The sequence below is a fragment of the Hoplias malabaricus genome, chromosome 10 (genome assembly GCF_029633855.1).
Source record: "Hoplias malabaricus isolate fHopMal1 chromosome 10, fHopMal1.hap1, whole genome shotgun sequence".
Lineage (NCBI taxonomy): Eukaryota > Metazoa > Chordata > Actinopteri > Characiformes > Erythrinidae > Hoplias > Hoplias malabaricus.
The window spans coordinates 7560943-7588619 of NC_089809.1; the positions used below are offsets into that span (position 1 = coordinate 7560943).

The following is a 27677-nucleotide window of genomic DNA, read 5'->3' on the forward strand; positions in this document are numbered from 1 at the left end:
ATGTGTTTTTAAAGAATATCATTAAAGTTTGTAAAATAAGACACACATTAGAATCAGGGACATCATATTCATCCTTAAGCACATTTTGGGTGGAGTCTAAAGTCCCCCTGATGGACAATGAGATATTCAAACTAGACAAAAGAACACCTATTAGTTTATTGTTGTCTTTTAATACATTTCTTGGTCCTACCTTAATGGAGAAGTCCTAAAAAGAATTTAAAAAATTAAATAACCATAAACATTCCTATAAAAATCACTTGATTATTAGGCCCTAAACTGTTACAATTAGTTTTAAACGTGGAATGTATTTCTTTCCAGGATTTATATCTGAAATATCAAGACCATGAAACAGAACCTGACTCTTGTTGGTCGTGAAACCCACCGAGTTATCACTCATTATGACTCTAAATATAACAACTCCACCAACCACTTCAAACAAGAACAAGACGTTATTTAGACTGCTTTATTCAAATTAACAAAACAATCTTACATAAATATTTGTAGCAATAATATAATACATAAACTCTAAAACCACTCGAAGGTTTCACTACAAAAATAGCTTTAATATTAAATAAAGACAGAAGGGTTGTGTTGTAAGTGCTAAGTTCAGCGAGGGAAGGTCGTGTAAGGACGGAGACACGAGGCGAGGCCTTTCCCTCAGGTAGAAGCCTCGCAGCAGGATTTCAAAAATGTCAGCTACAAGCAACAACTTTCGACAGTTTTTTTCTCTCAAAGTAAAGCCTTATACGTTTATAGAATTTATGAGTTTCAGATTTTTAGTTATTACAATTAAATTCCCAATTATTATGTTGATATAAGGATTTATTATTTTTAGAAAGCTAAAAATGATTTTAGAATCAACAAATACTTAGTAAGTCGTTACTACGACATCATCATGATACAGACATTAGCCGCTCTTTTGAGATACAATGTCAAATGCTGCTGTAGAAGAATAAAAACTAAACAACGTTTCATCTTTATCCGGTTGGAACAGGCTTCTATAAATATGACGCAAAAAGGAGTGGAAAGTTTTCTTGAAGCCATAAATACAATATTTACAAAAAGCTTTGTGATGATGGAACCTCAGGGACTTGCGACGCCTTTTTAAACACATTGAGCTCCGTAGTGACCCCTAGTTCCGGCCACTTTAATTACAATATTGGAGATCTTAGCTAACTGTAAATAAATAGAAGTACTTTACTCACTCTAATCAACATTTTTCAGGAGTCAAATATGTGTAGATTAATTTCCAAGATTTGTTTGACTTTGAAAATATGTTTTTAGATAAAAACCCTTTTGTTTAAGTAGGAGCCAGTACTGCTAAGATTATTAGCGCCCCCTAAGTTCGATTTTCCCCTCAGAGAAAAGGAAGCTAACCGTTAAGCTAACTCTTACACTGAGGGAAATATCCGTCGCGAAATGTTAATGTGTTGTGTTCTACATGCAGTTTTGCACACAAAGAATTACAACACTTAGAGATACTTAAATATTGTTTAGATATATGATTTATTGCAAGACTGATGTTTAAATGCCCTACTAAGGCTTGAACTTGCGTTTTGTTTTTCCCAATGCGATTGGCGAAGAGAGAGAGAGCGGAATTGCACCATATATGGCACTGGCCGGAAGTAGGGGACATGACAATAGTCTTATTTTAAACAATATGATGCCTCATATGCTCCTCATGATAGAGGCGTAGCTGGACTTCTTATATCGGCCGCAACTTTCAAATTTTTGCTTTGACACAACCTCAAACTCCTCCAAGGATGAGGACAAAAAAAGAGTGTTATCGTATGTCCATTCAAAGCAGTACCTGCCCCCCCCACCAACCTTAAGACTTATCTTCAGATCTCACTCTAGACCACTGATGCCTGTAGGATGTGTTGATTTACACCATGTTCAGGATGTTTTTCATTCTAATTGGAGTGTCCCTTTTTTTAAAAAGGCATTTGTTCAGTTTTATTTACACAATAGTATTAGTATTTAATACAGAGTTGGACCTGACTGCACTGGTTAAAACATTCCTGTCTTAAAGCCAGTCCCAACCAAATGAAAACCATTAGTTATGAGGTGCTTTGAGGAGATTTGCAGTTGACAGCTCTTAATGAGGGTGTAAATCCGGCGTAATCTTCTCCCACGAAAAAAAACAGCCTACTCTAAAACCTCTAAACCCACAGCATGAAACCTAAACAGAGCAGTTTCAGTGGTGTGGTGTCACCATGGTGGCTTTTTAAAGCATTAGCTTGGACTAGCCCTACCTTACCTTTCCTGTTTCGTGTTGTAGCCTGTCTTGTTTTCCCCTTGGTTTTTTTTTCCCCTCCTCCCTGATGAATAGGTTGATTACGTGGCCTTGAGTTTTGGCTTAGCGACTTGCCCATGCACTTTTATTTTAGAAGCTGGGCCATATTTCCTTTGGCTCTGTGCACAGATTATGGCCAAAGATACGGCAGTATTCCTTCATTAGAACAAAAGCTCACACAGAAGTGCACCTTAACTGTAATCCCTAGTTAAGAGTTTAGGATTTGTTGACTAATTAATGTCATTTAACTGAAGGATTGATGAACTAGAATGAAACCAGTGAGAGATTACGTGCCACATGTTGTCCTTCTGTTTCTCTAAATATACTGTGCTCAGAGGACCAGCCTCAAAGCTCCACCAACTCCCTCACTTTCCTTTCCACTGGTTCTAATCCCTTATTCTTCATTTATTCTTCACTTTAGCTGATTCTTCAGTTTAGTCTAAGCCTTTTCTGAACTCATATTTCACCTGAGTTTGGGTCAATGTTACACCTACACCTACCGACATCTACTCACATTAAAACATAACCAAAATAGTATGAATACGTAATAAATGAGCTTTGCTGATCTTGTGATGAGCTGCAGTCATGTCATTAAGCTGCCGTATCGTGTTGTGGAAACGCAGTGTGTTAGCGGAAGGTGATGTGGGTTGTAGAGTCAGTTGAAAGGTGTCAAAAGGGTTAAACTCTTCTTGGTGTGGTAGTGCTTCTCATGATTTGATCTCTATGACTTTAATGAAGGGCAGGCTCTTGTTGCTCTGAGTGGATGGTTTCAGTGGTTTGCTGTGAAGGACATAAACAATGCTACTATTAGTGCACATTAACGAGAGCAGGTTCCTCGTATACATTTTTATTTGTTAAATCACAGTGTATCTCTGTGGAAGTGTGAACGTAATACCTGTAGACGATTTGAGCGTTGTGATCCGACAGGTATGAGTTTGACCTGTGATCTCCGCAGTAGTAGTCCATCTGATCACGCATCTCTCTGTTCTATAATGAGGGAATGATGCATGTAATGAATGAACAAGGAAATAAACAATACATGTAAATATAAATACAAAATGTGACTGGTAAGTTTAGGTAATTATAATTACAGTTATATTGGATATGAGAATTATTATTACATAAAGATATAATGGCACATAAAATTGCTACAGACACGTTCAATTTGTTTTATGTTAGGAATCCAATAATAGACATATTGCAAATATACTAGGGCGGCACGGTGGCGCAGCAGGAAGCGATACCAGAAATGTTAGAGTAGCAGAGTGGTCACTAATTGCAGTATTATTGGGAATTCCAATTCAAGAATTATAGGCGCCTGGTGTTGTATGACTTGAAATAACTGCCTGGAGCGCTGGCAAAGTGGCTGTAGAGTGGACAGACTTGTCTGTAAGGACCTTCCTCCAGATGCTGGGCATCTGGGCAGCAGCTAGCTGACTGAGCTGAGTTTTCTGCAGGGTAGCTAGTGTATACATGTATGTAATATACTGTTCTGTTTCAACACTTTATTATAAAACAGGCTTTGAATTAATGCTTTTGGCCAAGCTATGGTATATACAATATATATGTATTGCCATACAGTCAGTTTATGATAGGATTATTGGAACCCCACTGTAATGCAAGGAGCGTCTGTTAACTGTTACATACTGGTACTGACACATCTACAATGTGAGACATATTATTACATATGCTTCATGTGTATCCTTCTTGAAGTGTATCGATGTCCTCTTACCTCTGCCTCCAGGAATGCCACTTTCTCCTCCAGTTCTTTGATGATGCGATCTCTCTCCTGAATCATCATACGAGAGTTCTGGAGCTGTACAGAGGGGGAAAAAGAACACAGAGGGTGTGAGAAATTGTAAGTTGTGAAGTACTGTAGTAACCGTGTAGGTGTGTGTTGGTGTGTGTTTGCGTGTACCTGCTCGATCATCTGCCTTAGTTTCCTCTGTTGACTCTTCAGCATATCGTCAAGATGGTGAATCTTTTCTTTCAGGATGGCATTATCCTTCTCCAACTCTTCTACCCTGGAACAGACAGCACGTCCATTATTACTACAGCACAATTACATTTCTTGGCCTTACGTTTACAAAACATATTTTAGTGCACCTGTAAAATCTAATCAGAAATTACAGCTTCGTAAACAATGGTAGAATGATCTGCAAAATGTTTGCGTTACAGGGATGTCAAGGGAAGGCGTGGTTTAATAACATTAATTAATAAAATCGCTTAAACATTCATCGGCCTAATCCTCCTGACTCTACTAGTGTTGGTAGAGGTTGTAAAAAGTGGACATTGTGCTGAAGGGAAGAGGAAGTATGTAAAACAAAAGCCAGGCAGTGAAGTAAACCAAAGCTCGATGTCGAAACACACTTTTACACTTTTCAGAAAAGTTTTTTGTTGCAAATGTACACCGTGATGGAGCAATTATTTTAACCTTTCTTCTGGGTTTAAAAACAAAATCCCACTGCTGGTACGTATGGTTTCTGAAAGTCTCCTATGGGGTAATATGCTCATTTAACACAGGTCCTGAACTGTAGCTTTTTTGCTACTTGATTTTCCATGATGAATCTACAAGAGAATGTGTCTTACTCTTAAAAGCTCTTGGATACATATATTTAGCTGATAGTGAGTAAGAAGCAGCCTCTGCGTGCCAAGTAAACCACCAAATCTAATTATTATTGTTGATCAGCTTCAGGCTGTGTACGCAATAAATAAATAAATAAAGTGCCTGTCCATACTGAAGCTGATGGTGGTGTCATGGTGAGGCAACTGGTGCAATAAACTACTTAATTTCTGCCCCCAAAATCACTTCAGACTAGTCAAAGCCTTACCTACTTTTGCGTTTGATGCTTTGGGGAAAAAAATGACAGAACGTAGCTCAAGAAAGGACTGTTTGGACTCAAAACCTAGGAGTGGCATGGATTATTATTCATTCATTATCTGTAACCTTTATCCAGTTCAGGGTCACGGTGGGTCCGGAGCCTACCTGGAATACACACTGGAGGGGGCGCCAGTCCTTCACAGGGCAACACACACACCCACACCCACCTACGGACACTTTTTTTTTTTTTTTTGAGTCGCCAATCCATCTACCAACGTGTGGTTTTGGACCGTGGGAGGAAACCGGAGCACCCGGAGGAAACCCACACAGACACAGGGAGAACACATCAAACTCCTCACAGACAGTCACCCGGAGTGGGACTTAAACCCACAACCTCCAGGTCCCTGGAGCTGTGTGACTGCGACACCTACCTGCTGCACCACTGTGCCGCCCATTATTTTTGGTATAAATTACAATCTTATATCATATAGATATCAATAGATATTACACTGCAATGTCACTTTTACCAAATGCCCTGCAGCCCTACTCCAAACTCAATCTAAATCTTTTAAATACTCATGCTTCCCTCACCTGTCTCTGTCTGCTTGTCCCTCCTCTTTCAGCTCCTGCAGCTGCAGTAGCTCTGCCTCTCGGGTCATTAGCGTCTCCCTCAAAGTGGAACTCTCTTGCTCCATCCCACCCAGCAGCCGCTGGAGCTCCTCGATTCTTCTGTCCTGCTGATGGGCATTCTGCTGGGCTTCTTTCAGTCGGTCACTCTGCTCAGACAGCAGCTGTTTATACTGACCGGCCTCTGCCTGGAGACCAGAGAAAATGAAGGCACAGACATAAAAGTTTGAGTTAAGGACAGGATTAAGGGCAGATTTGGTTTGTTTACAAGAATTCCAGCTGTTGGGTGAATCTAGGGAAAATATGATGAGCTTGGATGTTATTTAAAGTTGCAAGCAGATCTTTCACAGTTCAACTCATTCCAGATTCCACAGCTTATTGGTGGAAGGCTTTGTACCACTCTAACCCAGGCTTGGAAATGCTGACTTTAAGATCATGTGCAGCAGATAAGAGCATCGCGTATCATTTCATGCTGCACTTCTGAGTTTATAAAAGATAAGAAAGGCAACTGAAACCTCCAAGTAGCTGAATTAACCAGTCACAAGGGGAGGCTACACAACCTTGGACATAGTGTATAAAGCAGGTTGTGGCCACCTGAGAATAACTGACAGTAGCGGAGGGGAGGCACTGAGTGATTAACACGAATGAAACCACAACAGTGCCGAAGGTTCAGTATGAGACATTAATGCTGGTTTCACTTTACAGCCTCAGTGAAACACTGGAGGTTTGGAGGAAACTGGGATTTTCTTTCAGTCACTTTGTCACACAGTGTTCTTCCTGATTCTGGATCCATCTGTAGCTAGGAAACCTGCACGGACCGGCAACAAATCACCAGCACTCTCCTCCCACCATGGGCCACAGGCTAAAGGAACTCAGCAGAGTGTTTTCAATTCATATGGGTTCCTCAGGAATGCCTCCATTAGCAATATAACGCTAGGGCCTAGGGCTATAAAGACAATAATAGTAGTGAGAAAAGGACTGAGCCAAGCCAAGCACGAGAGGGGCAGAGAGGGAGTGAGAATATGGGATGGACAAGAGAAAATGAGGGGACAAAAGAGGGGGAGTTTGAGAAAATGCGTGTGAGAGAGAGAGAGGGAAATGCAGAACATGATGGAGGGAAAGAGGGAATATGAGAGAGATGAGAGAATGTGAATGTGTTTTTATATGAAGGATTTTAAAAATGAGAGAGGTTTAGAGAGAAGGAAAATAAAACTGATTCGTACAGAAAATAGTATAAAAAGGCGGGGGAGTTCTTAAGGAAACTGGCCAACTTTCACAAGACGTCATACAGAAGCACAAAACAAATGTTGCAATTCTGCAATAAATAGTTACCAGTCAATTGCCTTAAATATTGTCACACACAGTAGCAGCCTGAAATACACTCAGATGAACGACTAGAGACCAGGAGTGTTAGTGAATAGGAACAGTGAGAGGGATATGTACGGAGACAGAGACTGACTTGTAGTTTTTCTTTATCCTCTTGGTGTCTTTTCTCTGCCTCCTGCAGCTGAGCATACAATCGTTTACTGGCCTCCCTCATCTTCGCTCGCTCCTGTTCATCTACCAGCTCCTGAGAGAGAGAGAGAGAGAGAGAGAGAGAGAGGAGAACAGAGAGAGAGGAGAGGAGAACAGAGAGAGAGGAGAGGAGAACAGAGAGAGAGACAGAGAGAGAGACAGAGAGAGAGAGAGAGTCAGTTCTACTGGCACAGAATGCAAAACTCATGTTATTGCTTCTTGATTTATAGAGCTGTTTGTGTTTGCATGTTTTTACTGTTTTCCATTAGTTGTGTAACACATTTATCTATAAACAACCGGCAAACTGGTAGAACTGTACACACACACACACACACAAAACCATAGTTAGCTGTTAACGCTCTCCACCACACATTTTCCTTCGGGGTATTTATAGAACCAAATGAGAGGAAGAGAGAGAGAAGGGTGTGTGTTTATGCATGTGTGTGTGTGTGTGTGTGTTTGTGCGTCACCAGGGTGTGTGTCCTAACTGTACAAACTGTACAGTCCTGACTTAGGAAAGTGGGGCTTGACTTTTTCCACTCTTTTTTTTTTTTTTTCCAGAAAGCAGACCCCACAGTAGACAGTGGAGGAATTTAATCCCGTTTTCACTGACACTGGAGTGGAATGAAAGGGGCTTTGTCCAGCACCAGGAGCATGTTCACTCTCCTCGGGTGGGGTGGAGGTGTTATTTACAAACAAAGGTGCTCCAAAAAAGCAATGCTTGCTGGGAAATACCTTTAAACACCTTTGTTTCACCCCTTAAACTCAACCCTAATGTATGTCCACACTTCAACGGCTTCGGTCACAAGTAAATATAAGCTACTCATTCTTTATTGCTTATCCTTTACGTATCCTTCTCAAACCTGCGTGCGCCACTGTGTGCTGGCCTCAGTGCACTATGACACATCCTGACAAATATCTGAGTGTGCCACATTCTCGTCACATACAACAGGATATTTGCCAGTGTTATATAAAGGATGTCAAACTTAATAATGGTAACAATTTTATAATTTGTGGGTGGCGCAAAGGGCAGGGTCAGTTATTCGCTCTTTCTAATACACCACTGATCTAATAGTGTCGCAGTACTTATTTAAAAGTGGTTCCTGAATAATACATCTTTACAATAAACAAATACAACAAAGACGTGCAGGTTCCATTGAAGCTGGAGTGTGGAGTGCTTTTCTGAACTGGCTGCATGGGTGTGTGTAAGTGTGTTGGTTTATCATTAGAGCTGCATTAATCCTAGACCGTACGTACACACACTTTGGATGCACGTTGGGTGCGTGTCCATGCTCACGTCAGTGAGTTGTTCTGCAGATCCAGTGTTCTCACATACAGAGCTCTGTTTTCCATGGGAACTATCAGGCACAACAGTGCTGTCTGTGTGTGTGTGTGCGTGTGTGTGTTATCTGATACGTGGTGTGGAAGCTGACCTGTTTGTCTTCACTGTCCTGTGCTGTTAATGGAACACCGTTCACTCTGCTAAGGCCATTACGGTTTAACTGCAACTGATAGCGTGAAAGAGAGAGGGGGGAAAAAGAGAGAGAGAGAGAGAGAGATGCACATATTCTCAGACTGCCTTTACTTAAGTTGCTTGTATTTTTACTTTCAGGGTATTATTCCTTCAGCCCTCACACTCCGTACCTTGTGTTCTGTGCGGTGACTGTTTTTAGTCGCCATTTGCTCCCTCAGACTCTTCAAACAGTATCGGACCTGAGAAACACACACAGACACATGCCAATGTTATTCTTCAGTCCTCTGTGTGCAGACAGAGAGGGAGAGAGTGTGAAAGTGAGTAAGAGAGGAACGCAAGTTAAATACGGTGTGAAAGTTCAGCTGACCTCTTGGATCTGGGAAACTTCGTCTGAGAGCATTTTCATGCACTGCTGGTTTCTGGCTTGCTCCTGTTTTCGGGCCTCCAGATACACCTAATATCAACAGACAACACACAAAAAACATTAGAGATTTGATTGAAATTTGAAAAAAAAACCTCTTACATTAAAGATTACATTAAGACAATAATAAGAAAATGTACTTTCCGGTAAAATTTAAAGATTTAAATTCAATAAAGATGTGCTCTACAACACTGCTGTCTGTAGGTACTTATTACGTAAACAAAATCTTTTATCATTCATTCATTCATTCATTATCTGTAACCCTTATCCAGTTCAGGATCGCTGTGGGTCCAGAGCCTACCTGGAATCATTGGGCGCAAGGCAGGAATAAACCCTGGAGGGGGCGCCAGTCCTTCACAGGGCAACACACACACTCACACATTCACTCACACTTTGGAGTCGCCAATCCACCTACCAACGTGTGTTTTTGGACTGGGAGGAAACCGGAGCACCCGGAGGAAACCCACGCAGACACAGGGAGAACACACCACACTCCTCACAGACAGTCGCCCGGAGCGGGAATTGAACCCACAACCTCCAGGTCCCTGGAGCTGTGTGACTGCGACGCCTACCTGCTGTGCCACCGTGCCGCATGTAAATCTTTCATTATCAATTATTTATTGATTTTTCTATGTTTTCCTACAGTGTCAGAAAATGCTACTGAAACACACACACACAAATGTAGTATCATCATCATCATGCTGAGCCTTAGACTTAAGCAATGTTTCCAATGTATGATAAAGTGATGTCATTCTGAACGAACACACACACACACACACCCCGAGACATCCTGCCTGTGTTCATTGTGAAAGCAGGGCTGCATTAGACAGCCCATTTGTGATTTGGGAGGAAAAAAACAAAGAACAAAACACACCCATTTTTACATCACACCTGATACTCCCACCCCATCACTCCACTGACACCAACCCACCTTTATGACCTCAACCTTCTCCTCAGAGGGTTTGACCGGCTCAATCTTCAGATTCTGCTTCTCGTTGGCTGGCTGCACCAGGGCGAAGGCTCTGCCGATTGGCTGGAAGGTAAAAGAGGGTGGGGTTCATTAGATCACACTCCACATGTGAAATGCACTTATTACACAAATATCAAAGGCATGACTAAGTGACCACACTCACTGTTGTTATCAAAAGAACGGTTGCAGCCTGCTTCTGGAATGTTTTGTCACACGGCATTGTATCAGAGTGAGACAGCCTGTCATAACATGTTTATAGATGCACAGCTGCTACACTTTCCGGGTCCTCGGGATATACATACGTTCCCGATGATACCAGCAGTGTCATAAAGTACTCGTTGAGCAATTTATTAGACCTCCTCTGTTAGGTATTTGTTAGGGTTTGGTCAATGAGGAACGCAGTGGAAATTCAAAGTAGATTCTAAACTAAATTGGCCAGTGATTAGGAGTAAAAACTAAGAGTGTCCAGTAAAGTGACCAGTGAACACTGCAAGGCAGGCATCGTACACAGTGTCCAGTGTTTGTAATAAAGAGAACGTATCTGAGCGTGCATCTGTGGATTAAAGTAGGTTTACTGTGATGAATGAGTGAATGAACACTTTAGTTCTGGTATTTGCATCGTTTTTTATTCCAGGAGAAGAAAATGTGCCTAAATAGACAGCCTCTATAGACACACAGACAAAAGCAAGACAGGAAAAGCCTTGAAGAGAAAGGAAGGAATGAGACAGATGGAGGGAGAGGGAGGGCAGAGGGAGGCAGAGGAGGAGTTATGTAATTTCTGGAATCTGAAACAATGGGCCTGTGGTCCTCAAAGAGTACCTTGTGTAAGGGACATTCTGTGCTGGACTTTGGCCACAAGATGTTTGTGTTTATAAAGCTCTGGTCGAGAAACACCAAAGGATACAGTGAGAAAGAGATGGAGAAAGAAGACGAGCTTAAAAGTGGAGTATACTTATAGTAAATACAGTGAATCAGCCGAATAAATGTCTAGTGCCTTCAGTTTATATAATCAGCATTGTACTGGAGCTATGAGATTAACTTAGTTAACGATATAATGGAGGCTTATACCACATCGTCTGTAATAATATACAACATAGACTCTGTCATCTATCATATAAACAAGCATTGATCACACAGTTAAAACAGTATTTCTAGATGACACTGTGGAGTCATAGTGTCAAGTCTCTTACTTGTACATTAACCCTGTGGTTACATTTGCAAATATGGAATGCCTCTTTTTTTCGTAAAGAAAACTAAGCAGTTTTTGTCAAACAATAAAAACATAAAGAAAGCTCAAGTCCATTATAGTATTATTTTTATACGCAACACAAAGACTAGACCTAGTCTAAGCCCAATGAAATATGATCAAAATCACAATGGTGAAGCAACTATAGCAGTGATGAAAAACACATGTACAGAAAATGCCCAGGGATTAAGTGTGGGAACTCATTTCTCATTCATCTACTATCAACACATCCTTGTCCTTCTAAGAAACACTTGGTTCTGAATGAGTGAGTCTCTCACCACTACTACACTCCCAAGTCTGAACTTAAGGCTACAGTATATTAACACAAGAGCTCTGAGTTTGTAGGCAGTCTATTAATCATTTTGGTGGCCTTACCTTTCCGATGGGGGGCTGCTGCTGCTGCTGCTGGTTTTGCTCGTGCAGAGTCAGTCTGAGTCTGCGGCAACTGTCCTGAAGGACAAGATGAAAATGAAAACTTTAATGTAGATGAGGAAAGCCCCAACTGTTAGAAAAAAGAGGAGTGGAAAATGCAGGGTAGAGAAACTGAGTAATAGCCCCATGAGGGTGTCTATGTGGGAGAGAAGGGGGGGGGTGAGAGAGAGAGAGAGAGAGACACTCAACAAAGCAGCCAAAGGACTATTACAGGCCAGCATGCTCACTCAAATCGAAAGAAAAAAAAAAGTAAAATAAGGAAAAAAGAAAAAGAAAGTGAGACCCATGGCCCAGTTTCTAAGACACAGAACATTTTTGTTTGAATTCTGTTTCTCCACCTCTAGCTTCTGGAAAATACCATAACTCCTCCCCAACCAAGAAGAGTGTCTGTTTGAATGTGGTTTGAATTGTGGCAGAGACTCCAAACAGGGGAATACAGTCCAGAGCAACGTGGAACATCCCCATGACTACAGAGCCACGCATAAATAAACAGGACTTCTGCAGAACCAGAGATGGCGTCAGATGACAAAGGAATGTACGCTGATGGAACTGTGGACGACTCTGTGTCCAGTCCAACCCTTGCGTGGTGCAGAGGTACAGATCTTTATTATATATAATAAATAAATAAATACATCAAACTACTTCCTTCCCCTTCCCTTTTTTTTTTTTTTTTTTTTTTTACAGTTCCTGTTCCAGAGATACTTCAGGTTCCCATGACAACCACTGTACACAAAGCATTTGGTGATAAAGTATTCAGCTTCAGAAAATAAATAAATAAATAAATAATTGATTTATTTGTTTCTTTAGAATCTTGTATCTACACTCGTGTTCAATTTTATCAGTTCCACTGATCATAAAGAAGCACTTTGTACTTCTACCATTATTAGACTGTAGTGCACCTGTTTCTCTGCATACTTTAGAAGTGCTTGTGTACGGTCAGTGGAGCGGATGAACTGAAGAGGAATGTAGATATAAGGTAAGTGTTCCTAATCTAATAATAATTCAGTGCACATAACCTTCTGTGTATATAAACACACACACACACACATATATTACAGTGTGTGTATACACCGGAGCCTGTCTTACAGCCATATTATCTAATCTCCTCCGAAATAACCCCCGAAAGATGAATAACCTGCTTGATGACTGACTACATGAAATTTAAAAGTTGTCAGATCTGGTCACTGACACATGCACAGTGTGCTTCATTTGTACTGGGAATTTGTTTTACTCAAAACTGGATGGTGTCCATATGAGTAAGTGCTGATTTGTCTACAGTAGACCAAAATAGTCTGTGTGTGGTTAGGAATGGAAGGCTCCAGCAGCCTGCTGTGCAAGAGAGAAAAGAATAAAGAATGAACCATGCTCTCACACAGTGGTATTTTCTCAGCACCTACAGTACAAAAAGGCAAAGAGCAAATTATCTAACAGGGACCATGCTGACTTTTAACACGTCTACAGAATTTACGGTAAATTTAGATCCATTCTACGGGGCATTTGTGTGGGTTAAGGTTTATATGTTTATATAAATGCAGGGGATGAGAGAAAGAAGGAAGAGTGAAGATATGGGACATTCCACACATACTTTCCCCTGACCTCTAACACTGAGTGACCCTCCAGCTCAGTACAAGAGAAATGTCACTGGAAAAACAACACCTCAGAGACTTTCACTGCTGAAAATAGACATGACACATTGCGTGTGACTGTTTTTATACCAAAAGTAGTGTGTGTGGGTGTGTGTGTGGGTGTGTGTGTGTGTGTGTGTGTGTGTGTGTGTTGTCAGCATTCAGGCATTCAAACTGTCACCTCGGGTGGTATGAGAATTACTATAGAAATAGTCTTCACTGGAAAAATATGCCTGTGGATTTACTGAAGTTAGTGGCTAAAGCTACACTATTAGCTCTTTTAGTATTATTTTACATAAATTAAATAAATAAGCAAGCTCAATTACCTCACACCATAAATCTAAACATAATTCTGTCCAGTTGTCTTTATAACACGGTAAAATAAAAAGAAATTAGAACAGAAATACAGATTAGTTTTAAATAGCTATTTTCAATATTCAATATTTCCCTTATTCAGTTCCTTCCCTTAGCCACATGCACTGCTTCAGCGTTCGTAAACAACGAGACAACATGGAACAGCCTCACAGTCTTAACGTATGTTCAATGCAGATACATACATTTAACAACGATTAATTTCTGCACACACCTAGAAAACAGTAAAACCCTGCAGTAGGCTTTCGACTCAAGGCTGGTTTATGCTTCTGTGAAGGTCCACATAAACGTCTCTTAGTCGCGACGCAGAGAAGGGAATCATCAGTGAGTAGCACACAGAGGTTCAAAGACACACTGACAAACAAATCCAGAATCACAACTACATGCTGAGACCTCCGAACTAGCTGCAAAACACAATAGAGCAGTTTCAGGATCAGTTTAGAGAGGAGGTATAGAGTAACACACATTTACATGCCCTACCCTCAAAATATTACAAGAATAATTAAAACAGAATTTAATCTATAGAATGGCGCACAACACTTTGTTGACTGTTTGTACATTTTAGTTTGGATGCTGCCCCATAATGCACACAAAAGTTACCTACATAATGTCTGTAAACGCTGCTAGTGCGTGTTCACAGATACAACTGGACAGTCCACTGGAAATTTAAAAAGCAGCAATAATTTGACTGCAGTATTTAGGATTTAATTCGCCACCTCTGCTTGTCAATGGATGTCACTGAAGAGGGAGATAAATGGTGGGTGAACACAGGCTTAGGACATGAACATAGTGTTTTGCACATACACCATATACAGGGAACAAAAAAATGCATCAGCTGCCAATAATGACACATCCTGCACTGCAATTTTCTCCCACAATGCTACGTTCTGTATCATTATTCTGGATTAAAAGCGACGTGGCTGTGACGAATCACTACAATGAACACAAGTTTACCAGGTCACACCAAATCCCTGTGGAGTGGACGCAGACAAAACAGAAACAAAGCTGACACCGAGACATAACACGAGTATGCGATCATAGCCGAAAGCTTAAGAAAATATCACTAGAAAGCCACTAGACGGATGGATCAGGTACACACGTTTTTTGCTGGATGAATAACTAACAAGTAAAACAACTATTTTATTCCGGTAATTAAAAAAAGGCACGAAACAGTATATTTACCCGAGTAAAGGGTTTAATTTCCACATCCGCACAGTTCCCTTTCCACTTAGATAAGAGCTTCTGAAACTGAACTTCAGCGCTAGTCATCGCCTCTGTGCGTTTCCATACAAGGCAAAGCAGCATTTAAATGATCGTCCTGCCAAGCTGAACACCACGCCTCGACCCAGGAGAGCAACAAAGGCATAATAGCACATACAGTATGTGCAAACATTGTGCAGTTAAAAACAGGAAAGGATTATAACATCTATTCACAGGGTATTAGTGATGGTTCTGCATCATAGAACCCCTGTACTGCTCACAGAGCTAAATAAAATCACTGATCTAGTCATGTTGACATTCCTTCCCTCAGAATAGGTTATGACAAGCTTTGTGACTCTGTCAGAAGAGTCAGAAACTAAACACAAAGGTGTTGTCTGACCAAATGTTGTTTTCAGGTTATACAAAGTATCACTGGCATTGTCTTACATTCATATATTTGTACTAATTTGTGTTGAGGTCGAGTTCCATAGAGCAGGTCGGCTTTTACCAATAAAATGACCAGAGAGTAGATTCTACAGGGTAGGTGTTTCCAAAATTGTGGCCAGATAGCATAAGATAAAATAGCAGAGAATGTGACTAGAATCGATAAAAATGGAATTCTGATATAAAGGTGCAAATGTACAGAATTTTGTGTAAATAAATAAATAAATACAATTTAAAGAAAATCATCAGTCTGTGAGGAGTGTGGTGTGTTCTCCCTGTGTCTGCGTGGGTTTCCTCCGGGTGACTGTCTGTGAGGAGTGTGGTGTGTTCTCTCTGTGTCTGCGTCGCTTGTAGTTTTGTTATTGATAAATAAAAGCACCAGTTTTAATGAATACAAAAGGTGCCATTTTGCTATTTATTATTTAATTGCAGTTATTTTCTTAAAGAAAAAAATATCTGATAAAAACCTAAAATGAATGTTATAAGACCCCGTTTCCCTCTGTATTCGATTATGAAAATGTCCACTGCATGGAGCCATTATTAGTAACAGATACGTACGACTGCAGGACAAAATAGAAAGAGAAAGACAGAGATCTAAACCAGGAAGGAAAAACTATCATATGACCGCACACAGGTAGTATCTGTTTTCCACAGGGAATGGAATCAACAATACAGAAATATGAATATTTAAAGCTTGACACACATCTCTTCTTTCTGAAACGTCTATTTTCTCACACAGACACACACACGCTTTTTTTTTTACCTCTGTCCTCTCATGTTACAAACTGCTGCCTGTAAACACGTTTCCTTAAAGAGATACACGACATTGCCACAGGTGTGAACAATAATTCTGAATCAAATAATTTGTCCTTTTCCCGCAGCAACACTTTTTACTCTTCTGGAACATTTCTGTGAGGATTTGATGCTATTTGTTGGAACATATCTGTGAGGATTTGAGGGTATTTAGCAACAAGATCAGTAGTGAGGCCAGGTAATGATGATGGGTTATGAGTTCTGGATCAAAAACCCCATTCCAGTTAAGTCCCAGTGGGTACTGAATGGAGCACCATCACTCTCAAGAACTCAGTTTCAGTGCTCCGTATTGTTTACCACACTAAAAGCAACAAACATTTAGACTAAATGAAGGTTAAAGAGGGAGAACTGTGTATGATTGTTTGATTCTGAGCGGTAGCACCATCTTAACCTACAGAAAAATGATACTGGTATCAAAAAGGCGACGAGCCTGAGGGGACGAGAGAACTGAGTCGAGACTGGAATGTGTTATTGGACACTGGCTCTTTAACTGGCTCTCAGATAAAAGGCTCAGAAAAATCACACAAACACCTGCGGTTGTTTCTCGCTGACACACAAAGGTCACTTGAGAGTGGGGCAGGGAGCTAGAGCTCACGATGGACACAATGTTTTCAGTTTGTGAAAGTCCAAACAACACATTTGTGTATAGATGTGTCGTTAACAGAATCTCTACATTCATCAACATTAAAGACAATCAATCAAAATCAATCTAAATCTAAACTGATGGAGGAAATATAAATCATTAACTAGTCACTTACAGTAAAACTAATAAATGTAGTAGCAGCAGCATTCCTTTCTTAAACATTAGTGAATTCCACAGGTTCTGTTTTGAGTGATATTTACCACCTAAAGGAAAACAAGCAGTCACTCATTTCTCACATTGCTTCTGTGTCACAGTCATAAATACATGATGCATCCGGCACCTGGGCAGAGCCTGCAAAGTCTTAAATCATTAGAAATTAATTCCACTGAAATTTGTAAAACTTTTTCAAATGGTTCATTTCAGAAAAAGAAAATCAGATTTTTTTATATATGAGCTGAGCACATTCTAGAACTCAATGTTTTTTATGTGTACAGGAAGACCATAAAAGACCCAAGTATCTTCTCGGAAACAGGTCAAAATAAACAAAAAAAAACTAGGTCCCATCCCTAGTGTGGACTCCAGACTGTAGTCGATCCAGAAATATGTTTCTTTCTTCTCATCTTGGCCTTGAAAATGAGTGGCAACTAGATTATTTTTAAAAAGAGAAGTGAAAGCTCTTTTGAAATGCGTCTCTGTGTATGGACGGAAGAAATGTCTCAAGCTTGACAACAGAGTAATGTTTTAATGTCTTTAAAAATGAACTGTGCTAGACCAGGGGAACGGAGTCTATATATATACATACGTACAGGGTGGGCCATTTATATGGATACACCTTAATAAAATGGGAATGGTTGGTGATATTAACTTCCTGTTTGTGGCACATTAGTATATGGGAGGGGGGAAACTTTTAAAGATGGGTGCTGACCATGGCGACCATTTTGTCGTCGGCCATTTTGGATCCAACGTTTGTCTTTTCAATGGGAAGAGGGTCATGTGACACATCAAACGTATTGGGAATTTACAAGAAAAACAATGGTGTGCTTGGTTTTAACGTAACTTTATTCTTTCATGAGTTATTTACAAGTTTCTGACAACTTATATAATGTGTTCAAAGTGCTACTCATTGTGTTGGATTGTCAGTGCAACCCTCTTCCCCCACTCTTCACACACTGATAGCAACACCGCAGGAGAAATGCTAGCACATATTTCACATTTTTGTTTTTCTTGTGAAATTCCCATTTTATTAAGGTGTATCCATATAAATGGCCCACCACATATACATACATACATATATATACACACACATACACTTGAAGGTTTTAATGCCTCTGTAAGTCATCATCTTAGGTAATGTTTTTCAGAGGCATTAACATTTTAAGACACTGAGAAATCATTTGTCTCGTTCAGCTGAAAATACAATGGACTTAAGGAGCACTATCTTACAAGCCTCTGTCAGTGAACTGTGAAACTGAGCGGCTGCTGCAGATGGAGAAGAGAATGGACACATGGCCGAAAGGGTGAACATAAAGGTAAACAGCACTGATGTAACAGGTTGAGCAATGATGTTAAGTGTGTTTTTAAAAGCAAACCATTCATCTTACATAACCAAACATGTTACCCTAGTAGCTAAGAGAATGTTGCCAGAAACCTGCTATGCTACACGCAACCCTCTTTTTTCTCTGTAGGATTATAGCTGACAAAGCCAGGCAGCAGTTCAGCGGTTCTCAAGAATTTGCCTGAAGTATTTGGTTACCTCCCAAATTATGCTTATCACGCCTACAAAATAAGGACAAAAAGGAATTTATGACACTTCTACTTAATGATTTTTAAGATATTTAACATGGCAAAAAATGAGAATTTTCTTTGATGATACTTATATATGGACAAACTATAATTATATTATGTTTTATAAAAAGAGTGAAAGAGCCATAATCATTTATATAAACACTTTTCAGTCAAGATATATTTCAGAAAAAGTCCTATCTTGCCCCTACCCCCATGACTTATCAGATCATTTAAAAGATAAAACAGTTTCTCCAGTAAAACAGTAGGAGTTATACCACCCTGGAAAGTTTCGACACATACAGACGATCCTAAAAGACTGCATTAATTTAGGTATTGGAATCAACATGGTAACAGATTAAAAGCACAGTGTGTGGTATGCCGCATCCCGAGTGAAGTCAACCAAACTGTATCTGATTCAACAAAAAAGCTTCTTTCACCTCGTCTTGGCCTTGAATGTGATGAAAAAGTGGTAACGGGACAAACTGTTTTTCTTTTACTTTATTCACAGAGGAGTGAAAGCTCCTGTGAAAAGGGTCTCTGTGTGCGGACCGAAGAAATATCTCAAGCATGACCTCAGGAGACAGAAAAGCATGAAGTCATTTTTTACTTCCCTCATCAGGATGATATGATCTTCCAGACTGGCTCAAGTCATCACTCTTTCAGCTCCCATGACTTTCAGTGTCTGACTAAGCCCCCGACTGGCAGTACGGAAGGTGCCAGACTGAATTTTACTGTCGACTGAATGGCAAACTTTCCTCAGGCCTGAGTAAGTCTACTTACGTAAGACACTGGTGCTGAAGGTACAGGCTTAAAGTTTATGCTCAGTGCCAGGTGTGAGCTACAGGGGCATTATTAGTGTTGGGATTGTTTTCTCTGACGTGATGGAGATCCTCTCATTACATTTGGAAAGGGTTGGACTCCCAGAAAAGTGGAAACTAACTGCAGCAAAAACTGGCAAACTTTCTGGCAAAAATTCTAATATTTGTACCTATTAATACCTATTCAAAAATGTTCAAAAAAGCAGATATCCACAATTAGTACCCATATAGTATGTGTGCAGCTAGCATAGCACGTTATTATTTTTCCATACAGGTCAAGCTGGAGAACTGCAGTTCCATTCAGCCTAGCACTAACAGCTATTACTGGATTATCTTAGAAAAGGTGTTCAGTGATTCAAAATGTATGTTTTAAGCAGGTTTCATCCATGTTTTTGGTGGCTATGTTTGCTGTTGACACTGCTCCAAGTTGTTGGTGGTGAACATATTAAGGGCTTGCGAAATCTTACACAACATAAAAAGGGCTTCTCGAGGTAAAATAAATACGACAGAAGTCCTTGACGTGCAAACTGCTAAAACAACAAAATCCTGTGCTAACAGTTTAACCACTCCTAAAATCATCTGAGGAGTTGGGAGAAAAAGTCCCAAGTGTACACTGTCTGAAAATTTGTCTCTGTGGTGGTACCCTCAAGGGTACATATTTGTACCTTTAATTAGGGAACATAACTGTACCTCATTTTATTATAATTGTAGATTTTAAAATTGTGCTGATTTCATAACTGGACTTTTTTTTTTTTAATTTGACACAATTCTATAATGAAACCTTTAAAAGTACATTTACATTGTTTGCACCTTTAGAGAACAATAATGTAGCTCTACCGTGCCTTTTTTTTCGGAGTGTGTACAAGAATTAGTTAAAGGAGATTCTCATTTCTCAATAAATTCCTTAATCGAGACAAAGTCACACACAGTGTTTTGCTGTGAAACAGTTCATCGTCAACATAAAATCCGAGGTTGCAATGTATCCATTTAATTTAATATCCAAGCCATAAGTAAACATAAACAAGTCCTCCGTACCTAATGTTTAGAACAGTGTGGGTTATGGTAACATAATAAATCTGAAAAAAAAAAAGTGCTATATTTCCTTTGAGGGCTAACAACAACTTGGTTTACAAGCCCTTCATTAGGGTTTTGATACACAAATACATAACTGCAATAAACAAAAAATAAAAACAGAGTCCAACATCGAGTCAAAACCCCAATAAAACCCTCTTGTGCTGAACCCGTGACCTAGTTTGCGTGAGAGCCATAAAATGTACACAGTTCAATCACTCTGTCTTTGTGAAAGTGTTTGCTATCAGTATACCATATACATAATCTCCCATAGCTCTAGGCCGGACCTTATAAAACAATGATGTGATAGCGAGAGAGGGACGCAATAAAACTAGTGACGGCACACAGTTGCCAAGCAGCAAGAGATTATTGACACAAAGAGCAAGGCCGTGTTAAACATTATCTATTAACACTCTCTCTGTATCCTTCCCTGGCCAAAGTGGACCAGTAGGGTCAAGAGTTAATGGTTGTAAGGAATGGACAGAACAGCTTTTTTCAAAACTACGTCTTCTTAACTGGGAATGGAAGCTGGTGTTACAAGATCGGATTCAAGCAATTTAGGATCAAGCCATTGATTCTATTTTATTGCATTGTTACAGTGATGCAATTATAACTGTTTTCAAAGAAAATACATGGAAACCATTAAAAGTTGGTTCCTTGTGTTTGGAGTGTGTATCTCATTTCTTTGGGGCTTTAGGTGTGTCACACACAAAAGAAAACACTGAAATACGCTACATGTCCAAACACATATAGACGCCCCTTTGAATTTGTGAAATCTGCTTTAAGGTGCTCTTGACGTGACTCAATTGTGCATGCATAATCTCCGTAAAAAAAACATGAAAGCTTGGAGCAGCTGCGCATAGTTAAGGTCAAAATGGCTAATGTCAGATGTTGGCTAGAGTGCCATAAAGCCCCTCAGCACTGGGCTACGGAGCAGTGGAACCATGTTCTCTAGAGACACTGAGCACCATCCAAAGCCCTTGGGATGAATTGGAAAACTCTAAAATCAGTACCCGACCTCACTCATTTTCCCATGTCTGACGGTCATCAATCTCTTACAGCAATGCACCATAATCTAGTGTAAATCATATCTAGAAGAGTATTAGAGGTGAGTGTTGTATAGAGGGAGCGGACACTATTAGGCTAATAGAGTTACTAATACTAAATAAAAACAATAAAAAAATGGATTAGCAAATGTCCACAAACCATTATGTATGTAAACAAATATCCACCATATACAGTGATGTGATCGGGTGCCCACACCAGTTTACCCACCCTTATTTAACCACTACACCTGCGATGCTGTAGTCTAGAGAGTTATGCAGGAAAGAGAATGACAGTAAAGACTTCTTCCTTTCATCTGATCTAAAGAATTCACCTGAGGTTTGAGAGGGGCCAGAGTGACAACTTTGATCTGATTTAATGCTGTAATGAGCAAACAGCCATTAGGGCCTCTCACAAGTCATTAAAGTAGCAGCAGACTTCAGGGGACGTGGCACTAAACCTGATTAAGCATCTGTCCAGGAATCCGAGGAGCTAAATCAGAGGTGAGTGGGTTTAGTGAGTTTACACCAACACCTACAAACTCGATACATGCTGCGTAGACGTGCCACGACATCATTCATTCATTCCTGTTATTGATTATTGATGCTAAAACCCATCAAGAGTTCATTTATTTACCTGATCACAATTAAACTGGTACTACAGGTGAAGAAACATATCTGAAGAGTGGTCTGTTGATTTCCTATAGAGTCAAATCCATGTTTTTCTTCAGTTGTGATCCATAGTGTCTGATAAGATTATGACGAACAGAAACATGCCTTAAAGGAGGATAGAAAACTGGGGAGACCAAAAATGCATTCAAACAGAATCAAACTGCCCTGTTCTCCTCACGATTAAATCACACTCAGTTGCTCTTCTTGCTCAATATCCAATCAATAATATTTTTATCAATGTTTTAGGTTACTTTTTTTCTAAATATATTATAAACTATTATATTATTTATTAGTGTCATATATAATTAATGCACATTGCACTACAAATTAGTTCAAAATGGCCGCCTTCCATACATTTTCAATTGTATATTCAGATATATTGACAGACTGGTCTTGACTCAAACTCGACGTGTCTCGGTCTCTGCCTGAACTCAGACTGCTCAACATTATTGAATACAACTGTGGTAATGACCACTTTTTGAGGGGCATTATGCAGTCTACACAACATTGTGCACATGCTACAGACCACATTTCACTGGTTTCATGCAGCGCCAAGAATGGCTAAAAAGAACAAGTAAAAATCTACACTAGAAGTTTGTGGACACTCGTTTATCCAGAATTTCTCCTGAAAGTAAGAGCCTTAATAGGCTTTCTGCTAGATATAGGACCATTTCAGTGAGGATTTGATGCCATTAAACCACTAGAGCATTAGTGAGATCAGACACTGATGATTTTGAATCACAATCATCACTCCAGAGAACACAGCTCCACAGCCCAGGGCCGGGGGCTTAGACCCTTTCAGCCGACGTTTGACATTGAGAATGCTGACATTAAGCTCATGTTTGGTAGCTCCAGAGTTTCCAGTTTAATTCCCTGGTTTTCTATAGAGATTATATTGCAATCTGAAGATCTGTGTCCACAGTGAGATAACCCTGAAACAGCAGAGTTCACTTAAACTATTTTAGGTGGTTTAGTTAATGTATTTATTTGGACCCTGTACATTAGACTAGATACATAATAAATATGGCACAGCGTTTATAGATTGTTTGTAAGAGTAAATGACAAAACTCTTACACTTTTCCACTAAATTAATGGCTGAATGTGAATGAATTTAATTAATATAACAATTGTAGACGTATTTTCCCTTCAAATAACAATTTCCCCCACACAAATCAGCCTTAAAATACTCTGAGGAACACTTACATGGGGCTAAAATCCAAAATCCAAAATAAACTCACCGCTCTGTCCTCAGACCTGATTTGGTCAAATGTGCACAAACTCCGCGTTCCGCTCATTTTTGTAACCTGTAACTTTTTTTTCTCTCTTTTACTTTAAAAATAATAAATAAATAAGTAAGCAAAATAATAAATCGATTTAAAAAAAACAGTTAGTTGTGTTCGTTGTTCTTTTCCTCAGCGCCGCTGTAATATGCCGTCGGCGCGATGCTCTAATCTCCTTCAACTGACGGTGACGGGTAAATGCTAGGCTTACTTTGGCTTTCCCGCCCGTATTCCGCCAAGTCCCGCCTCTCTTAAGCTGTGATTGGCTAGTAGTCAACAAGTCCCTGCGCTACAATTGGCCATTTTTATACATTTTAATACAACACCCGCCTTATATGCTGTGAAAGTGTGGGAGGGCTGTGCTTGCCCGAAAGTGGATAATGAAACCATCCAACCGCAATTCCAGCGCCAAGAAAAACTGAGGTGAAAAGAATAACAAAAGCAGTTAATTTTTTTTGGGCAAATGTTTTGAACCATACAGACATGTTTAAACCTGATTTCTTAACAAGGACTTACATTAGTGAAATAAATTATTTTTTATTTATTTATTCATTTATTTAAAGTATTTTAGCAAGTAGCTTACACAATAAAGTGTAAATTTTTTCAAAATTTGCACGAAGGTGAATGGTATCTACAAACCTATGACGTGCTTATGCATGAAACAAAGAATATATCAGTAGGACACAAAACCATAGATAGTATTGATGGCTTAATACATTTTAAAAAAATTTCCTAAACAACCACTCCAGATTAAACCCCTAAAACCTCATATCTGTTTATCAACATCACATATTCAGAGGTACTTCTCATAAATAAATATGACTTCTTGTGTATATGCAACCACACATGAACATGTTAAGAAAGTAAAAACCTGATTTTCAGTGGAGGAGTTTCTAACAAAAGTAAGAAAAACTAAATTATAAACCAATGCAAGTATAAAACTGCATGTCTAAAGACCAGGGAGTATTTCACAAAGTATAATTTGTCAGTTAAGCTTAAACTTAAGCCAGTGAAAATGTACTATTGGACAATCCTGATTCTTTGGATTAAGTTATCTGGCTAAATCTTATGAAACATTTCCCAGCAATGTAGAAGCCGCCTCCCCTGCCAAATTTATCTACTTATTACATTATATTTATATCTAAAACTAGATTAAACTTTCTGGTATGTGATACTGTAGCACACAATCACGTAAACTGCACACCACCCCTAAACCCAAAGCTGTAAGATTGTGACTTCACAAATTCAGAATTTTGTGAAACTCTGGGTGTGTGAAATGTAAAATTGTGTTGCACCTAAGTGTGGGCTGGTTGCTCAAGGTGTTTATGTTCCTCCCAAAACTATTCAGCACACCAAGCCATTTTTCAGGAATGGAGTCATGGATAACACACAAACTCTTATAGTCACAGTGGGATGAATAGTGAATGGTGATGTTTTGATATACAAATATCCTATTACGGACTCACACGCTCATGACCGCCATAAAAATGACCATTTGTTTCTTGGGAATGTGGCTAATCACATCTGTTAAAGGTGGTATAAAGCACAATAGATAGTCTGTTCATTTATGATGCTGAGTGTAATAAAATATATCACTGTGGGGGAAAAAGTATTTTGCCAAAGCCACCTTTAAGGACATGTTATTGTATTTTTTAAGCATCAGGGAAAAACAAATAACACAGAGGACTTAAATTTAAACAAATGTAAACAACCTAACATGTTTTTCAGGGTTTATTACGTTCTTTTATTACAACTACCACTAGTTTCATGAGGGTCTCAATTTTTGTTTAAAATAAATCCGCAGGGAAATTTTTCTACACCACCACAATTTAGTCTTAAAACTTGGTTGCATTAGTTGCTTCTCACCAAACAGGTAATCTCCAAACACGGGCGGCTCACAAACACTCGTTTGACTCGTGTTTATCTATTTCATTTTCTCACTAACAGCTTAACAGATCCATGTTTACAAACTCATATCACTGATGGAAACCGATCTTACCTGCAGGAGGTGGTCTGCTTCATCACCACTGGTCTCTGTTAAATTAGCTGCAGGGTCTTCAGCCGGAGTCATCAGTCCTTGATGTTTCTCACCTTACTCCGGAACATCTGATAGCATCAGGTAGTGTACAGGTATGTCTCCATACCTCCCCCTAAAGGAAGGAAATTTAAAACATTTATAACTTGTACCTGATGGCTTTTTTTTTTGGCTGGAAGCGGTGCCAATAGTATCTTGAAAGAGTTGTTCTCTGCCCTGATGTCCAAATATGAGGTTACATTTAGTCTCAGCACTTATTGTGGAAGGTGTAATGAGGTCTATTTGTCTGGATTTTGAACTCATACCTGCGTTTATGCCCCTGTATATGAAAAATATAAATATATGCAATAGATATAACGTGTATGACTGCAGAAATATTATAAATAGATGGTAAGCAACATCCTAAACTCTGTTTTGTGTGTATTATGAACATTGTAAAAATGCTGATTGAAACGTGTTGACAAAAAGGAAACATGTTTTTTGTTTTTATTGACACCTCTCCAAACCCCCTCCACACCCCCCCCCCCACACACACACACACCTACCTCTTCAACATAATCAAATCTGAAACATATCTGTTCTTGCTTAGCATTCCAACCATGCCCGAGAAACCACTAGCTGCATTTGCATTTTAAACAGTTCTGAAAACCTGTTCAGGTAAACATCCAATTAATAATGACGCATATACTTCAACCCCACACACACATACCAGTCATAGTCCAAGCCCATTCTCTGGAAAATCAAGTCTACTTCACATTTAAGGTGTGGAATCTAAACAACTACAAAAAGGAGAGAACACCTGCTTGTTCTGTGGCTTCTCTGAGATCAAGAGTAAACAGTGGCACAGGTCCCAAGTAAAAAGAGATTCTGATCTTTTGGAAACAAAATATAATAGATGTTGAACGATTGTGGTGGTAGTTTGATGGCTTTCAGCCAGGACAGGATTAGTGGGGGGGTCAGGTGCTGGATTTAATTCTGGAACAAAACACCACTCATTATCCCTGAGGTACTGTACACCTGAGATGCTCACAAGTCACAGAATACAAGTCTGAGTCAGGTCACAAATCTTTAAATTAGAATCCAAGTGAATTTCAAAGTCAATTTAACATAAAACAAGTCTATATGGTAAGTGGAGCATAAAAATAAACTGCTTATGAATCTGTTGTTTTTCTGAATACCCCAGAAAGTAATGGGTGAGGGGCATATCTTTCAGGCTGTGTCCGGAACATGACCACCATCTTGAAAGCCGACATTAAATCAAGGGCAGGTTTTTCCAGTGGGAAGATAGTCATGCAGCAGATCAAAAAAGGGATTTTTGACCACGATCAGATTTAGATATTTTAACTTGTAACTTATCCCAGAATATTGTTTCAATTTATAAAAGCATTTATCATGAATAATGAATTGTGTTGTGTTGATTTTGATGTTTTTAAATTGATTCTTCTATTTTAAATTTAAAATTCCATTTAAAAGCTTCAGTCTTAAGAATGCATGCACTGTGCATGTTACTGAGCATCAACGGGTTCAAGTCCTGCTCCGGGTGACGGTCTGTGAGGAGTGTGGTGTGTTCTCCCTGTGTCCGATTACACGGATGCACCCTAATCTTCCCATCACCTACGACTTTGGTGTCTGCAGTCCAATGAGGGTTTTCGTCACTCCAGTTCCTCACATTCTGGCGGTTGACCTCACCACTGACGTAAAAATTGGTCTCGTCATTGAACAAAATGCCATGAGCAAATTTGGGATCCTGCTACTATTGGTCTAACGCTCCGATGCAGAACTAGTTTCTGCTGCAACTGGATCTTGAAGGGGTGCCACTTATTGGAATGAAGAGTCCGTAGAAGGGATGACACGACTTTCTGCTGCAAGACGTTGCGTGCCTGATTGTGACAATTGATTTCTGAGAAAATTCTGGTCTTCTTTGGTGTTCTACATGACCACCAGAGTAAGCTGAGTGTAAGGAGATGGAAAAGCACTGTAGAGCTGGAATGAAAGCTAAGCGCCTAGTGTAAATTAAACAGACCTCTCCAGGAGTGTTATCAGACGCTTTTTATAGTTTAATGTGGTCAATGTCTAATTTGTTTCCCACCATATTTGCACGTTGCCAGTCTTCTCTTATATCCCACGGTGCTTC

The 27677-nt window shown here is 39.6% G+C and overlaps 1 protein-coding gene across 3 annotated transcripts; it reads right to left on the reverse strand.

Moving 5' to 3' along the window:
• Positions 1 to 309: 309 nt before the first annotated feature.
• On the reverse strand, positions 310 to 25611 carry tuft1a (tuftelin 1a). Of its 3 annotated transcripts, none has more exons than XM_066684105.1 (12): positions 25508 to 25611; positions 11746 to 11820; positions 10086 to 10187; positions 9101 to 9187; positions 8904 to 8972; positions 8693 to 8767; positions 7204 to 7314; positions 5709 to 5932; positions 4215 to 4320; positions 4029 to 4112; positions 3192 to 3283; positions 310 to 3076 (listed from the first exon to the last, which is right to left on the reverse strand). In XM_066684105.1, exons 1-12 carry the CDS (start codon positions 25577 to 25579, stop codon positions 3004 to 3006), a joined length of 1170 nt encoding a protein of 389 aa, XP_066540202.1. In that variant the 5' UTR covers positions 25580 to 25611; the 3' UTR covers positions 310 to 3003. The 3 variants fall into 3 exon arrangements, with proteins under 3 accessions (XP_066540202.1, XP_066540201.1, XP_066540203.1); XM_066684104.1 differs by lacking the exon at positions 25508 to 25611 and adding an exon at positions 14982 to 15072; XM_066684106.1 differs by lacking the exon at positions 25508 to 25611 and adding an exon at positions 23467 to 23650 and having other exon boundaries at positions 311 to 3076.
• Between the last annotated feature and the right edge of the window lie 2066 nt (positions 25612 to 27677).

Bases quoted from the DNA above. Each gene is read 5' to 3' on its own strand.
- tuft1a (XM_066684104.1), bottom strand. From the start codon at position 15,068: ATGACTAGCGCTGAAGTTCAGTTTCAGAAGCTCTTATCTAAGTGGAAA. The intron at 8,768-8,903 runs GTACGGAGTGTG...TCACGCTATCAG, and splicing joins GTCACCGCACAGAACACAAG to TTGCAGTTAAACCGTAATGG. The intron at 5,933-7,203 runs GTCAGTCTCTGT...TCTGGTCTCCAG, and splicing joins AGGATAAAGAAAAACTACAA to GCAGAGGCCGGTCAGTATAA.